Below are 17491 nucleotides of genomic sequence, written 5' to 3'. Positions count from 1 at the left end.
CATCGATAGTGATGACGCAAATGGTAACACGCGCTGTAATGGAGCTTAGGGAAAGAACCCTCCATAACAAGTTACCTGGTGCTCCACGGAAGTATAACGCAATATTGCAGTTAGCACAAGAGCGCCATTCTTGCCTTCACAAATACAGTCACACACCACATGAAAACTAAAATTTTCCCATTTTTCTTGAAAAACCGACCGGTTCCTAGCAATGTTGGTTGTCATGATCGCAAACTTTGGTACTAGACCGTTTATTATTGAATATACATGGGTCATGAATACATCAAGAAAAATGCCGAGCTGTCATTTCTAAAACAATAACAATAACAATAAAAAAATTGGGGGGGTTGTATTTGTGTGGCAGAGCTATGTTTTCGTGTTGACATCAGATATTCTTTTCAGCTACAGCTGCAAAATCAGATATATTGTTTTTATTAAAACTGTGAGCCAAATAGTTTTTTTTCTAAAAGGCGCATTGCCGTACGATTCGTGCTGTTTGGGGTCTGGCGTTGTCATGCTGGTTAAGGCCACCCATAGGCAGCTGTTGTAGAAATGGAAGGACAACAGACGAAGAATGTCATCCAGGTAACGCTGAGCTGTCAAGTTTCCGTTAACGATGACTAGCGGTGTTCTCTCCTGCCTACAAATTCACCCCCTCACCATAACACCCCCTCCACCATACGGCACGACGTCCTTAACGCAACATGCCGCCGTTCGTTCTGACCTTCTGCGGTAAACACGCTGTCTTCTATCAGCTATGAACAGACAGAACCGGCTTTCATCAGTTAAGACGACACCCTGCCAGTCACGTTGCTGTCAACGACGTACAGTCCGGGCACATCTCAGTCTCTGGTGATGATGTTGCGCAGGAATCGATTAGGGAGATGCAAAGTACGCAAGTACCGGTCTTCATTGGGCGTAGTTACCCATGGTCTGTCTGTTCTTGGCTTGTCTTATGTATGCCCGGTATGTCTGCAACGTTGTATCAGGTCAGTTACAGCAACACGGGAGCAGCCAAAGGTTCCAGCAATATCGGTATGAGTGGCTCCCATCTGTATCATACCCAGGACCCGCTCGCGTTGTTCGGGTGTTAGTCGTAACAATTTTGTGGGTTTTTTTCTCCTATCAGTGTGTTGTATGCCGTCCGTATTTCTTATATGAGACATTAAAATTGTGTACCTCTTTTAGGGTGTTATTAAAATATATGGGATGTAAAAATATTTACCAGTATATAAATAATGATTCTCACAATGTTCACTTCGATTATCTGTACCTTTTCTACCAATACCGATTAATATATCTCTCCCCCTTTGAAATGCGATTATTCGCCATTGCGTTTATCTACGTTTCTCAGCTACATCAATGGGGAACAACCCACTGGACACCTTCCTCTAAAAAATAACGTCTTCCAATTTACGACGTCATCAAGTTGCGTGCGCATGTTTGAATCTCCAGAAGTGACGTAATGGTAGAACATTATCGTGAAATAACCCACGCTTCGTACTTTATTGTTCTTTAAGATTTATCGCGTAGCTATTATATTTTAAACGGTAATAGGTTGAATTTTCAAGATACTACAATGAGTCGAATTATCAAGATTGCACGTGAATTTTCAAGTTACTATGATAGATCTTTTTAAAGATCAGAGATCCATTCATATATTTTTAATTAAAACTATTAGCCTAAATCATTGTTTTCAAAACATATTGCAACAACAACAACAACAACAACAAAAATTCAGTCTGAAGCGTATATATTTTTTCAAGCATTTTCTGGGACAATCCATATTTTTCGATAAAATCCAAGAATTTGAAATGGTCAGTCCCTTAACCAAAGGTAGGATTTAAACTCGGCGTGAAAAGTGAACGCTACACCACCAGGCCACTCATTGTTTCCACACAAGATGGATAATCTGACGTCTTTTATTATACGTAATATAATTTAGATGGTTGTACATTATAGCTAGGTGCTAAAGGCGTCACCATGACGACTCCTCCTATTGATGCAGAAAGGTAACGATGTCACCGAGTTTGTCAGTGTAGTAGTCGGGCACAACACCGTCGCCTTCGCCGCAGTTGATGCCGTCAACGTCCTTCTGAGTGGCATGTCCAGTGAGGACAAGGATGGATCTCATGCCGCATGTCGTGGCGAGGGCTATGTCTGTTGAAAGGCTGAAATGTTCAACAGAATCCTTATTTCACGATCAATAGATTCTTTATTTTACGTTCAACATAATCATTATTTAACGTTCAACAGAATCCCTTTTTAACGTTCAACAGAATCTTTATTTCACGTTCAATAGAATCCTTTTTTAACGTTCAACAGAATCCTTATTTAACGTTTAACAGAATCTTTATTTAACGTTTAACAGAATCATTATTTAATTGATATCAACTCTTGACCCATCCTCGATTATCCAGTGTATTATATCTCCATTCTGGCCATCCTGTATGTAGTATGTGCATCTCGGACTTGGTCAGTAGCGCTTTAAATTACGGAAGCCTTTTCGGGCCGTTAGTTTGTTTTGGGTTCTTTTCTTGAATTTTCAAGATTCTAAGTTGTACTTTTAAGATAATAATTTAAAATTTTAAGATAATGAATTAAAAATTTCAAGATACATGTAATAATTTGAAATTTCAGCTTATCATCTTATTTTCAATTTAGTATTTTGAAATTGAAATTTCAAATTATTACATGTAACTTGAATTTTCAATTTATTATCTTAAAATTTCAGGGGGCACGGGTGGACTAGTCGTCTAAGGCGTCGCGATTCGCTGTGAAGAGTTGCGTCCCTCGGGCAAGCCAGAAACCTATGATTGTGGGTTCGAATCCCGGTTCGCCCCGATTATGTTTCTAGGTTTGTCAGCACCATACCCGTGCTCGTGGGTTTCACCGAAGTGGTAAACGTCTGAGACTTGCATCACTTCGGGCTTTATATCCTCCCACATTAAACTGACACGCCATGATATAACTGGAATACTGTTAAAAGCGGCGTTAAACCCAACTCACTCACTCACTCACTCACTCACTTAAAATTTCAACTTATTATCTTGAAATTTCAAGATCATTATCTTGAAATTTCAACATAGTATCTTAAATTTCAAAGAAAAATTAAAAAACACACATGGCCCTAAAAGGCTTCCGTATTAAATTCTATCAGGTTTTTTTTTCTTGCAGCTCAGGCTGGGAATAAACGTACGCTGCACACGCTGCGAAAAATAGACTAATGCCGACGATGATGTTTATATCCAGCAAAATGGATATTTCTTGAAAAGCAATCTTTTTTGTCATTTCTGTAAGTAATATCCCTTATCGCCGGAATGGCTTCGTTTTCATTTATTGGGCGGTAGAACATATGCACCTATCTTCGTTAAAGCACAACATGAAGCAGAGCCCGCCTTTAACATGGGTTGTCTTCTCCCCTACTCGCTAGGTTTATCTCGTACCTGTCTCCGACAACGCAGCATCTGCTTGGATCAAGTTGGTTTATGTCTTTCCTAATTTGTTCCAAAATGACTTTGTTGGGTTTGCCAACGTTTATTGGAGTCTTCCCAGCTGCTTCCTTCAAGGCTGCCACCAAAACACCAGCATCTGAAATATTAATGTTACTCTTTTTTAATGAATGATTCAAATAAAAATTGTATTTCCCATACTCAATTACAAACATTTACAATTTTGGAACACAAATTTACAAACAAAAAGTATTTTTCGATCATTTAAAAAAATGTACTGAAAAACAAGTCAAAAGGAGGAACGTATCAGAAGGTGTCAAAATAATGAATAACTCCAAGCAGGGCGGTTCTTTGATTTAGTTTTATATTGACTAAGATACAAATTAAATCATTAAAATAGTCTATTTCATTGTCAGAATGTTCACTTGTCGCAACTGAACAACTGTCTCATTAGAATGTTTATTTCATTGTCAGAATGTTCAATTGTCGCAACTGACAGGCCTCCGTTGTTGGACTATTTGCAACTTAAATCGTTAGAATTAGCCCCCTTCGTTCTTGAACTGTTCAGGTGTCGCAATCTACAACTGTAAACATTTAAATTAGCCCCCTTCGTTGTTAGAATTATTGCTTATCAGGCCGAAGTCCAGACGAATTCTGCATAGACCGGGGTCTCGCCGTCCTGGAATCAAAGCCCGCTTTCACAAATCTTCCACTCCGCAAATCTCGTCCCGATGTTCAGAGTATGTAAACATTTTAACAATGCATAATTTGAAATTGAAACACATTTATGTTAAATCAGGTTTGAACTGAGTCATACCATTCCGTCAATCTGGTTTTAATAGTGCAAGTACAAGTTATTTGTGACCATAAGCCCCTGCTCTTTGACAGCTAGTGTTTGTCCCAATCGGGAAGACAAATGTGTACAACAGGGCCCAAGGCGCCATTGATAGTTCCACAAAGCGATCTTAGCATGTTTACTATGCTCTGTCTACACTTACCAAACCAACCCGATGATCCGGGGTAGAATAGGTCTTCAGCAACCCATGCTTGCCGTCAAAGGCGACTATGCTTGTCGTAAGAGGCGAATAACGGGATCGGGTGGTCAGGCTCGCTGACTTGGTTGATGCATGTCTTCGTATCCCAATTGCTCATGATGTCAATCACTGGATTGTCAGATCCAGACTCGATTATTTACACAACGCCGTCATATAGCTGGAATATTGCTGAGTGTGGCGTTAAACAATAAACACACAAACAAACTTACCCTAGCGTCATCTGTCAAAAAGGTCGGCTGTCATCACCTCCAAATAATTTACATTTAAGCTCAAGAAGGAAGTCATGTGTTTTGCGTGTGTCTCTCTAATACCTTTTGTTTAATAGTATTGACATTTTTGGGGGAATACATTCAAAGAACTCGAGAAATATAGGAAAATGCTACACTGAAACGATATCTGCAAATTTTCCTCTGACAAAGGAAAACATTCACTTCCCTTGTGGAAAGATCACCTGCCGGGAATATATATATATATATATATATATATATATATATATATATATATATATATATATATATATATATATAGCTTCGATCGCTCTGCGGAACGCGGTCCAGGGCCACAAAATGATGTGTTTTGTGTTCACGGTAGACGTTGTTAAAACAGATGGACAAGGCGGATGAGTATTTTCAAGAGGCTCACCTACTGTAATTAAATCATTTCGGGTTGGATAATGTACGTCTTCGTTAGTTGCAATTGCTATGGCCCCTCGAGCTATGTAGTTCACTGCCAGCTGTAGCTTGGAGATATTGAAGTAGTTGTCGTAGCCCACGATGACGCAGTTGACCTGCAGAGGATACTGATTAAACCGTGACACTGACCCCGAACCTGCTGCTAAATGTATAACCGTAATACTTCTTATGACAAGAACAGTGTACAAGTACCGGTGTTGCTGCATAGCATATATACCACACAACATATAAATCAACAGGATTACGAAGACTACAGCCTTCACGATAACGGTAGCTCTCATGAACCTAGTCGTGGCCGCCAGATTAGCTTGTACCACATGACTACCATGCACAATCAACGTGTACCACATCACTACCATACACCATCTACACGTGTACCACATGACTACCATGCACAACCCACGTGTACAACATCACTACCATACACCATCTACACGTGTACCACATGACTACCATACACCATCTACACGTGTACCACATGACTACCATGCACAACCCACGTGTACAACATCACTACCATACACCATCTACACGTGTACCACATCACCACCATGCATCATCCACACGTGTTCCACATCACTACCATGCATCATCCACACGTGTACCACATCACTACCATGCATCATCCACACGTGTACCACATCACTACCATGCACCATCCACACGTGTACCACATCACTACCATGCACCACCCACAAGTGTACCACATCACTACCATGCACAAGTGTACCACATCACTACCATGCATCACCCACACGTTTACCACATCACTACCATGCACAAGTGTACCACATCACTACCATGCATCACCCACACGTGTACCACATCACTACCATGCACCATCCACAAGTGTACCACATCACTACCATGCATCACCCACACGTGTACCACATCACTACCATGCACCACCCACACGTTTACCACATCACTACCACCCGGTGTTCTTTACCACTACACCAATGACTCTCACCTCGGGGTCCATCGGGACATGAGGCACGCCACTTTGACTACATGTAGCACCGACAACGTCGTCCTGAACCTGAAACAGCAGTCCACAACTACTACCACATCAGAGGTTAGCACCACTGAGAATGTTGCTGGAAGGTATGGCGCTTGTTGTCAATTTAACTGATAATTCAAACGTAATACTGTCTGCGCTTTTAAGCTGATAAGTATGTACCAAAAGTACTGATGCTCACCATATTTATTCCAAGTGAGAACGGGGCGGTGAGGTAGCCTAGAGGGTTAAAATGTTCGTCACGTCGAAGGCCCGGGTTCGATTCCCCACATTGGATACAATATGTGAAGCCAATTTCTGGTGTCCGCCGCCGTGATATTGCTGAAATATTGCTTTAAGCGGCGTTAAACCACATACTCACTCACTCAAGTGAGGATAGGCGGATTGACGCGCATTTAATACTATTAGTTCATTTGGACCATCGGTCCTGGTGAGCTAACAACCAGTTCACGTGTATCCTTGGTATATATATTTAGTTTTTTATTTCTTTAGGTATGATCTGAGCAATGAATACTTTAAAAAAAGATTAGAAAGATTCACTTCCTCAACTGTTCCGCACCTCAAATCGTGTAGAAACAATCATTGAGGAACGCGATGCTTTAGCACAAACACAGGGATTTTACGTCCGCTTTAATATCTCGGCGAAACGAGCGTCAACTTTGGATAAGCATTAGCATACGTACCTTTTAATAATGTTACATAGCTGGAGACTGGCTCTCGGTTCACACTGGAAGACACGTAGACATTCTAACTTGCAAATGGAATCTATGTCAGGATCAGTTGGTCGTGGGTTCGAATCCCAGGTAAGCCCGATTATGGTTTTGGTCCACCCTTTACGTCTAGATAGTGTGTACCTCGTAACTGGCAAGCCAAGCATACTCCCCGAGGTGAATACCTTAACGGGATCCACGACAAGAAGATCCTGACAGGGCTAAGGGACGCAACTCTCAATATTTAACATAATCATCTTCAATACATGTTTTAGAAAATACACCTACTCCGATACCAATATGTTTAATGCCAAACTTGTCAAGTTCTTTTCCAATGGATGGTGTTCCCATAACATATACTTTGTCTTGGAATCGTTTTTCCTTCAAATAGCTTGCTACTGTATATGCTGTGCAGTAGATTTCTTCCTGAAAGAAAGTAAATGTTTGTGCATGTTAATACATACTGTTATGGTAGCAACTACGGAAGCAATGGTAACAACATCGGCGGTGGTTATCACGGCAACATGAATACCTCTATCGGAAATACACGTGTGACAAACTTGCATATTATTATTTGTCGTTATTAATAATTATAGCTTTCTCATGGCATTTACGGTAGGTTTGGAGCCATCATGATGGTCTGGGACCATTTCCAGTTTTAAGCGATGCGTGTGCCCAGCTCATAATAGGGAGGACCCGTGAAGATCCGGGGTAGAATAGGTCTTCAGCAACCCATGCTTGCCGTAAAAGACGACTATGCTTGTCGTAACAGGCAACTAACGGGATCGGGTGGTCAGGCTCGCTGACTTGGTCGATGCATGTCATCGATCCCAATAGCATAGATCGATGCTAATGATCACAATCACTGGATTGTCTGGTACAGACTCGATTACTTACGGACCGCCGTCATATAGCTGGAATATTGCTGAATGCGGCGTTAAACAACAAAACAACCAACCAAACCATAATAGGTAGATCCACTTTGGCAACTGTGAAAACGAAATGAGGGAGGGTATAACAATTTTTGAATTCAAAATATGTTTACTGTTAGATACAACAAAGTGTCACGGAAAGAATTACTACGAAAATCTCAAAATTAAATCCACACATTGCTCACCTCAATTTTATATGGTGTTATATATAGGACACGGAATAAACCCAGTGGATCCGAGAGAGCGATTTCTATATTAATTCAAACATCGGGACAGTGACTTCGCATAGTGTACCCATGTACATCGAATCAACATTAAGTAAAGAATGAGCTGTTCCACAGTTGTTACCGTTGGGTGGTTGGAACTAACAGGGTCCGGATTAAGAAGGTCATAGAGCACATCATGATCTACTGTGGTTTGATGCCTACACGGCAATTCAGTCCCTGTTTAATTGTGTTTGTTGTTTTACTCAACACTCAGCAAGATTCCAGTCATATGACGGCGGTCTGTAAATAATCGAGTCTGACATCATAAGCATCGATCCACACAATTAGGATACGATGACATGCATCAACCAAGTCAGCGAGCTTGACCAACCAATCCCGTTAGTCGCCTTTTACGACAAGCATAGTCGCCTTTTACGGCAAGCATGGGTTGCTGAAGACCTATTCTACCCCGGATCTTCACGGGCCCGAGGTCATTACCCAAATAGGTCATAATACCTAAAAAATGGCAAGGAACGTTCAAGTAAAATGTGAGATAACCGTAAAACATGTAATTTCTGTGGTCCATAAAAGTATTTAATCTATTTTTTCTATAAGCATCGTAAAACAACACTTACTGATCTGGCATGGTAGCCGCGTTCTGCGAACAGACTGACGAATTCCTCTCTGGTGTAACAGCTGCAGTTGGACATGTAGATCACACCTTTCTAGGACCAAAATATTGAAAATTATGTTACAAAATTGAGAATATTATCAAAATGAGTTCATGTAAAAATTCAAATGTTTGTCTTGGAAGAAATTGCTCTTAACGTCACTTATTCATGGATGTTTCAGCCAATCAACGCAAAGGACATGTCCGCTTTTGCAAGATGTATCACGAAGTTTTAAAGGATGTTGTGCCACCCAAATGTATCAGTAGGAGCGGGTTTCGTTTAAGATTAGTCGTTGGCCTAGAGAGTGACGCTGATAGAAGATGTGCACCACCTTAAAGAACGTGGTGCAGACAAATCAAGGATCATAATCGGGCGAATCTGGGATTCGAACCCAAAACAGCGGATCCGTACAAGGCTAAGTGACAAAATTTTGCACAGCGAATTGCGGAGTTTCAACAAGTTGTTAAAGAGTGTCAAACGTTGAAAAATAGTATGTTGACGTAATGCATTATTCGACACGATGCGTAACCAACCACTGACGTCACCTATGGCTGACATATAGAACTCCACGTAACTGGTGTAACGAACCACTGACGAGAGTTACTTATGTAAACAGCTACTCGATACAAACTACTGATGTAACGAACCACTGACGAGAGTTACTTATGTAAACAGCTACTCGATACAAACTACTGATGTAACGAACCACTGACGTTAAGAGTTACTTATGTAAACAGCTACTCGATACAAACTACTGATGTAACGAACCACTGACGTAAAGAGTTACTTATGTAAACAGCTACTCGATACAAACTACTGATATAACGAACCACTTACGAGAGTTACTTATGTAAACAGCTACTCGATACAAACTACTGATGTAACGAACCACTGACGTAAAGAGTTACTTATGTAAACAGCTACTCGATACAAACTACTGATGTAACGAACCACTGACGTAAAGAGTTACTTATGTAAACAGCTACTCGATACAAACTACTGATGTAACGAACCACTAACGAGAGTTACTTATGTAAACAGCTACTCGATACAAACTACTGATGTAACGAACCACTGACGTAAGGAGTTACTAATGTAAACAGCTACTCGATACAAACTACTGATGTAACGAGCCACTGTCGTAAAGAGTTACTTATGTAAACAGCTACTCGACACAAACTACTGATGTAACGAACCACTGACGTTAAGAGTTACTTATGTAAACAGCTACTCGACACAAACTACTAATGTATCGAACCACTGACGTAAAGAGTTACTTATGTAAACAGCTACTCGATACAAACTACTGATGTATCGAACCACTGACGTAAAGAGTTACATATGTAAACAGCTACTCGACACAAACTACTGATGTAACGAACCACTGACGAGAGTTACTTATGTTAACAGCTCCTCGATACAAACTACTGATATAACGAACCACTAACGAGAGTTACTTATGTTAACAGCTACTCGATACAAACTACTGATGTAACGAACCACTGACGAGAGTTACTTATGTTAACAGCTACTCGATACAAACTACTGATGTAACGAACCACTGATGTAAAGGATTACTTATGTAAAGAAATAACTTTTTTAAAAGAGCTACTCGAAACTGACTGCCGATGTAACGAATCACAGACTAACGAGTTACTCATGTGCATAGCTACTCGATACAAACTATTGATGTAACGAATCACAGACGTAATGAATTACTTATGTGAAGAGCTACTCGATGCAAACTACCGATGTAACGAATCACAGACGTAACGAATAACTATTGTAAAGAACTACTCTTAATAATCTACTGACGTAGCTATTAAAGTACCGGATAGGTGTAGCACAGTATTGATACAACGATGAAGCTATATTCGTCGTGCAAGAAATATTGATTCACGTTGAAATAAAGGACCATGTGTGACACAATCATACCAGTGTCTGCAGCAACTTCACGGCCTGCGGGCTTCCTTCTATGTCCCCATCGGTGTTCCATAGTACTCCTGTAATAAACCTTGCTCGTCCATTAACCAGTTTATTACATCCCCCATCAAAACAGAATAGAGACAAAAGTCTCTGGATAATCGAGGATGGGAATAAATGTAAGCTAAAGCTCCTTAAAAGAAAGAAGGACTTCGTTTTAGGGCAACGTGTCAAACTTGTCTGTTTTTCTTGAGGAATGTAACAAAACTGTCTGTCTCTCTCAGTGGAACGTCAACAAAAGCCATAGCAACCATTTCCATAATCATAAGAAATATCTTCTGAACGCAGAGTCCATTATACGATTAAGCTGTCGTGCCTTTAGATATAGCCACTGCCGAATTTGTTCAACTGTCGTTTTAGAGGTGTCACTCTAAAAGAGAAGTACAAGCATGAATCACTGTTATTAGGATACTGAATTATGAAAACAATTGTTAGACTCCAGACAAGTAAAACACCTTCACGTTTTGATACAAAAAACAAAGCAAGTGTCTGTCCTTGAAAGAAAACCCAGGACAGTCATCTGCCATCACTACCAAATTATTTTGTTTTAGCTTTAGATGGAACTCACGTTTTAGCGTATGTCTCACTTAATGCCTTTGCTTTTTACAGCATTGAAAAGGTTGGCCACAAATGCTTAGAACTCGACAAATATTGGAAAGTGCTACACTGAAACGGTGTTAAGCGTAAAATACAGTTCCAGCTAAGACATCCGTTTTAGGTATACATTAACAAACAAACAAAAAACCAGTTAGTACCTAAGTTGATTTTTTTAAAACATTAACCTAGAATGAAAACAATAGAAAATGAAATGAAAATAGGATTAAAAATTCTATCAGGTTGCATGTGAATGCCGATAAGAGTGAGTGAGTTGTGTTTAACGCCGCTTTTAACAGTATTCCAGTTATATCACGTAGTGTCAGCTTATTGTGGGAGGAAAGCCCGAAGTGATGCAGGTCTCAGACGTTTACCACGTCGGTGAAACCCACGAGCACGGGTATGGTGCTGACAAACCTAGAAACATAATCGGGGCGAACCAGGATTCGAACCCACAATTATAGGTTTCTGGCGTGCCCAAGGGACGCAACTCTGCACAGCGAATCGCGGTGTCTTAGACGACTGGGCTTCGACGTAAACAGCGTGAAGTACATTAGTTGAGTGAGTGAGTTTTGTTTTACCCCGCTTTTAGCAATGTTCCAGTAATATCACGGCGGGGACACCAAAAATGGACTTCACAAATTGTACGCATGTGGGGAATCGAACCCGAGTCTTCGGCGTAACGAGCGAACACTTTAACCACCAGGCTACCCACCATCCCTACATTAGTCGAAGAAGGGCGGCTTGACAATACACAAGTCGTGACAAAACAGGAATATTCTACAACAAAACCAACAAACAAATGACTTTTGATATTAAGCTGGTGTGTTTTCCATTTTGTGTGCGTATTGGCTGGAACAGCAATTCCACCAGATCCTATTATGTAGTTCATATTAAATTTTTTACATTTATAATAAACTAGCTTAAATGATGACAATACATCAAAACGATGTAGTTTTGTAAAGCCAATGTTTCTGAATCGCTAATACCGCTATAATATCTCGTTAGGATTTGATTCACAGATCTGGTGTGTACATTCAGCCCACGTACATTCCAGGCTAGATGGTTACGAGCCCTTAGGAATAACAATGTACAGAATACATGATGATAGTGAGTTTCATTCTATTCTACACTGGAATCACCCTGGGGAGACAAGCATGGAGTACTGGGGATCTATTCTGTCCTGGAATCACCCTGGGGAGACAAGCATGGGGTACTGGGGATCTATTCTACACTGGAATCACCTTGGGGAGACAAGCATGGGGTACTGGGGATCTATTCTACACTGTAATCACCCTGGGGAGACAAGCATGGGGTACTGGGGATCTATTCTGCACTGGAATCACCCTGGGGAGACAAGCATGGGGTACTGGGGATCTATTCTACACTGGAAACACCCCGGGGAGACAAGCATGGGGTACTGGGGATCTATTCTGCACTGGAATCACCCTGGGGAGACAAGTATGGGGTACTGGGGATCTATTCTACACTGGAATCACCCTGGGGAGACAATCATGGGGTACTGGGGATCTATTCTGTCCTGGAAACACCCTTGGTAGACAAGCATGGGGTACTGGGGATCTATTCTACACTGGAATCATCCCGGGGAGACAAGCATGGGGTACTGGGGGTCTATTCTACAATGGAATCACCCTGGGGAGACAAGCATAGGGTACTGGGGATCTATTCTACACTGGAATCACCCTGGGGAGACAAGCATGGGGTACTGGGGATCTATTCTGCACTGGAATCACCCTGGGGAGACAAGCATAGGGTACTGGGGATCTATTCTACACTGGAATCACCCTGGGGAGACAAGCATGGGGTACTGGGGATCTATTCTGCACTGGAATCACCCTGGGGAGACAAGCATGGGGTACTGGGGATCTATTCTACACTGGAATCACCCTGGGGAGACAAGCATGGGGTACTGGGGATCTATTCTGCACTGGAATCACCCTGGGGAGACAAGTATGGGGTACTGGGGATCTATTCTACACTGGAATCACCCTGGGGAGACAAGCATGGGGTACTGGGGATCTATTCTACACTGGAATCACCGCGGGGAGACAAGCATGGGGTACTGGGGATCTATTCTACACTGGAATCACCCTGGGGAGACAAGCATGGGGTACTGGGGATCTATTCTGTCCTGGAATCACCCTGGGGAGACAAGCATGGGGTACTGGGGATCTATTCTACACTGGAATCACCTTCGGGAGACAAGCATGGGGTACTGGGGATCTATTCTACACTGGAATCACCCTGGGGAGACAAGCATGGTATATTGGGGATCTATTCTACACTGGAATCACCCAGGGGAGACAAGCATGGGGTACTGGGCATCTATTCTGTCCTGGAATCACACTGGGGAGACAAGCATGGGGTACTGAAGATCTATTCTGTCCTGGAATCACCCTTGGGAGACAAGCATAGGGTACTGGGGATCTATTCTACACTGGAATCACCCTGGGGAGACAAGCATGGGGTACTGGGGATCTATTCTACACTGGAATCACCCTTGGGAGACAAGCATGGGGTACTGGGGATCTATTCTGTCCTGGAATCACCCTGGGGAGAGAAACTTTGTATACTGGGGATATATTCAATGGAATCATCCTGGGGAGACAAGCATGGTATACTGGGGATCTATTCTACACTGGAATCACCCTGGGGAGACAAGCATGTGGTACTGGGGATCTATTCTGTCCTGGAATCACCCTGGGGAGACAAGCATGGGGTACTCGGGATCTATTCTACACTGGAATCACCCTTGGGTAACAAGCATAGGGTACTGGGGATCTATTCTACACTGGATTCACCCTGGGGAGACAAGCATGGGATACTGGGGATCTATTCTACACTGGATTCACCCTGGGGAGACAAGCATAGGGTACTGGGGATCTATTCTGCACTGGAATCGGCCCGGGGAGACAAACATGGGGTACTGGGGATCTATTCTACACCGGAATCACCCTGGGGAGACAAGCATGGGGTACAGGGGATCTATTCTACACTGGAATCACCCTGGGGAGACAAGCATGGGGTACTGGGGATCTTTGCTGCACTGGAATCACCCTTGGTAGACAAGCATGGGGTACTGGGGATCTATTCTACACTGGAATCACCCAGGGGAGACAAGCATGGGGTACTGGAGATCTTTTCTGCACTGGAATCAGCCTTGGTAGACAAGCATGGGGTACTGGGGATCTATTCTGTCCTGGAATCACCCTTGGGAGACAAGCATGGGGTACTGGGGATCTATTCTACACTGGAATCACCCTGGGGAGACAAGCATGGGGTACTGGAGATCTATTCTACACTGGAATCACCCTGGGGAGAGAAACTTTGTATACTGGGGATATATTCTACAATGGAATCATCCTGGGGAGACAAGCATGGTATACTGGGGATCTATTCTACACTGGAATCACCCTGGGGAGACAAGCAGGTGGTGCTGGGCATCTATTCTGTCCTGGAATCATCCTGGGGAGACAAGCATGGGGTACTGAAGATCTATTCTGTCCTGGAATCACCCTGGTGAGACAAGCATGGGGTACTGGGGATCTATTCTACACTGGAATCACCCTTGGGTAACAAGCATAGGGTACTGGGGATCTATTCTAAACTGGATTCACCCTGGGGAGACAAGCATGGGATACTGGGGATCTATTCTACACTGGATTCACCCTGGGGAGACAAGCATAGGGTACTTGTGATCTAATCTACACTGGAATCACCCTGGGGGGACAAGCATAGGGTACTGGGGATCTTTTCTGCACTGGAATCACCCTTGGTAGACAAGCATGGGGTACTGGGGATCTATTCTGCACTGGAATCACCCTTGGTAGACAAGCATGGGGTACTGGGGATCTATTCTGTCCTGAAATCACCCTGGGGAGACAAGCATGGGGTACTGGGGATCTATTCTACACTGGAATCACCCAGGGGAGACAAGCATGGGGTACTGGGGATCTTTTCTGCACTGGAATCAGCCTTGGTAGACAAGCATAGGGTACTGGGGATCTATTCTACACTGGAATCACACTGGGGAGACAAGCATGGGGTACTGGGAATCTATTCTACACTGGAATCACCCTGGGGAGACAAGCATGGGGTACTGGGGATCTGTTCTGCCCTGGAATCACCCTGGGAAGGCAAGCATGGGGTACTGGGGATCTATTCTACACTGGAATCACCCTGGGGAGACAAGTATGGGGTACTGGGGGTCTATTTTACACTGGAATCACAAAGGGGAGACAAGCATGGGGTACTGGGGATCTGTTCTGTCCTGGAATCACCCTTGGGAGACAAGCATGGGGTACTGGGGATCTATTCTACACTGGAATCACCCTGGGGAGACAAGCATGGGGTACTGGGGATCTATTCTACACTGGAATCACCCTGGGGAGACAAGTATGGGGTACTGGGGGTCTATTTTACACTGGAATCACATAGGGGAGACAAGCATGGGGTACTGGGGATCTGTTCTGTCCTGGAATCACCCTTGGGAGACAAGCATGGGGTACTGGGGATCTATTCTACACTGGAATCACCCTGGGGAGACAAGCATGGGGTACTGGAGATCTATTCTACACTGGAATCACCCTGGGGAGACAAGCATGGGGTATGGGAATCTATTCTACACTGGAATCACCCTGGGGAGACAAGCATGGGGTACTGGGGATCTATTCTGTCCTGGAATCACCCCGGGGAGACAAGCATGTGGTACTGGGGATCTATTCTGTCCTGGAATCGCCCTGGGGAGACAAGCATAGGGTACTGGGGATCTATTCTGTCCTGGAATCGCCCTGGGGAGACAAGCATGGGGTACTGGGGATCTATTCTGTCCTGGAATCGCCCTGGGGAGACAAGCATGGGGTACTGGGGATCTATTCTACACTGGAATCGCCCTTGGGAGACAAGCATGGGGTACTGGGGATCTATTCTGTCCTGGAATCACCCCGGGGAGACAAGCATAGGGTACTTGTGATCTATTCTACACTGGAATCACCCTGGTGAGACAAACATGGGGTACTGGGTATCTACTATGACTGCATATACCACTGGGAGACACGTATTCGGTGTCTCGGAATTATTCTGTATTGAAGCTCAACGAGGAGTAAAAAATTGATCTATTTTGCTTTGGAATCCAATGGGTGTAGTTTGGACAAATACCCAAATAGTTTAGAAGTACCCCGTGGCTCATAATCCCATTGTGCAGAAACAGTCAAAAAATATATTTGAATACTTACCATCGATATCAAGGAGAAAATAATCAATGTCCTGTAGCAGGTCTGATAGAGAATTACTGTCCAGCTTCCTACACGCCATGGTACAGCACCGTGTGAGGAAGAGTTCGCTATCCAGTTCGCGGTCCAACTGCTACATGCCACGAACAGTATATGTTGGTGAATTCGTGATCTGAATCCCTCTACAGCACTGGCTGTCGTGGCTAATTATTAACAAACACAAATACATTTGGCAACCGAACATTTTTTTAGGTCCCTGAAATATGATTTCACCATGACAGCGTCAACACAGGTCATCTTTAAACGTCATCTCACGCTGAAAGTGGCTTAGGGTCAATTGTCAGTTCACACGTCAGTATGGGGGATGACCCCATGAGGGAGTGAGAGGGTGTGAGGTGTGGGTTGGTATGTGGTTGAATGAGGAAGGGAGTGGGTTAGGGAGTTTTCACGTTTTGGCAATATTTCAGCAATATCACGACAGAGGACACCAAAATTGGGCTTTACACATTTTACCCACATGGGAAACGAACCCGGGACTTCTTCGTGTCAAGCGAACGCTTTAACCACTAGGCTACTCAAACGGGCCAGCAGTGACACAAGCATGCCAACGGCGCCTCATTGACGATGCAAGTTGGTTGAAGAAGGCTTGTGGGATGCCTTTCCAGATCTTGACTAAGGAATGTCGCAGCTGGATTAACGTCACCGGTTGTATTGGCAGTCGCTGTAAACGGCGTTTCATTTCATCCCACACCTGAAAGATGGGCGACCATCTTCCCGAGGCAAGGGAGTTAACTAACTATAAAAGTCCTGTTTCCACCCTTGCCGAACTAGGCTGGAATTTCTAGGCTCGATCGTGCGCCACCAGTGGTTATTACGAGTTTTGTCCCTTTTCTGCCTCTCCTATGGACCAATCAGATTCCGCCTCT

General features: G+C 43.3%; 1 protein-coding gene across 2 annotated transcripts; it reads right to left on the bottom strand.

The window, feature by feature from the left end:
- Window positions 1-1771: 1771 nt before the first annotated feature.
- Window positions 1772-16684, bottom strand: LOC124122963 (glycerol-3-phosphate phosphatase-like). 2 transcript variants are annotated; one of them, XM_046486176.2, is made up of 8 exons: window positions 16569-16684; window positions 10672-10739; window positions 8701-8790; window positions 7216-7353; window positions 6170-6238; window positions 5150-5294; window positions 3447-3591; window positions 1772-2171 (listed from the first exon to the last, which is right to left on the bottom strand). In XM_046486176.2, exons 1-8 carry the CDS (start codon window positions 16645-16647, stop codon window positions 1997-1999), a joined length of 909 nt encoding a protein of 302 aa, XP_046342132.2. In that variant the 5' UTR covers window positions 16648-16684; the 3' UTR covers window positions 1772-1996. The 2 variants fall into 2 exon arrangements, with proteins under 2 accessions (XP_046342132.2, XP_048242552.1); XM_048386595.1 differs by lacking the exons at window positions 10672-10739; window positions 16569-16684 and adding an exon at window positions 9270-9324.
- Window positions 16685-17491: the final 807 nt, after the last annotated feature.

The sequence above is a fragment of the Haliotis rufescens genome, unplaced genomic scaffold, assembly GCF_023055435.1.
Source record: "Haliotis rufescens isolate VD_foot unplaced genomic scaffold, xgHalRufe1.0.p SCAF_6, whole genome shotgun sequence".
Lineage (NCBI taxonomy): Eukaryota > Metazoa > Mollusca > Gastropoda > Lepetellida > Haliotidae > Haliotis > Haliotis rufescens.
Note: the sequence above shows the minus strand (reverse complement) of the source record. Positions and strands in the feature narration are given on the sequence as shown.

What these genes read in the sequence shown, in the direction of transcription:
- LOC124122963 (XM_046486176.2), bottom strand. Translation starts at nt 16,647, where the DNA reads ATGGCGTGTAGGAAGCTGGACAGTAATTCTCTATCAGACCTGCTACAG. An exon ending in GCGGCTACCATGCCAGATCA is followed by an intron (nt 7,354 to 8,700) that starts GTAAGTGTTGTT and finishes ACTTTCTTTCAG; the next exon opens with GAAGAAATCTACTGCACAGC. An exon ending in TGCTGCGTTGTCGGAGACAG is followed by an intron (nt 2,172 to 3,446) that starts GTACGAGATAAA and finishes TGAACATTTCAG; the next exon opens with CCTTTCAACAGACATAGCCC.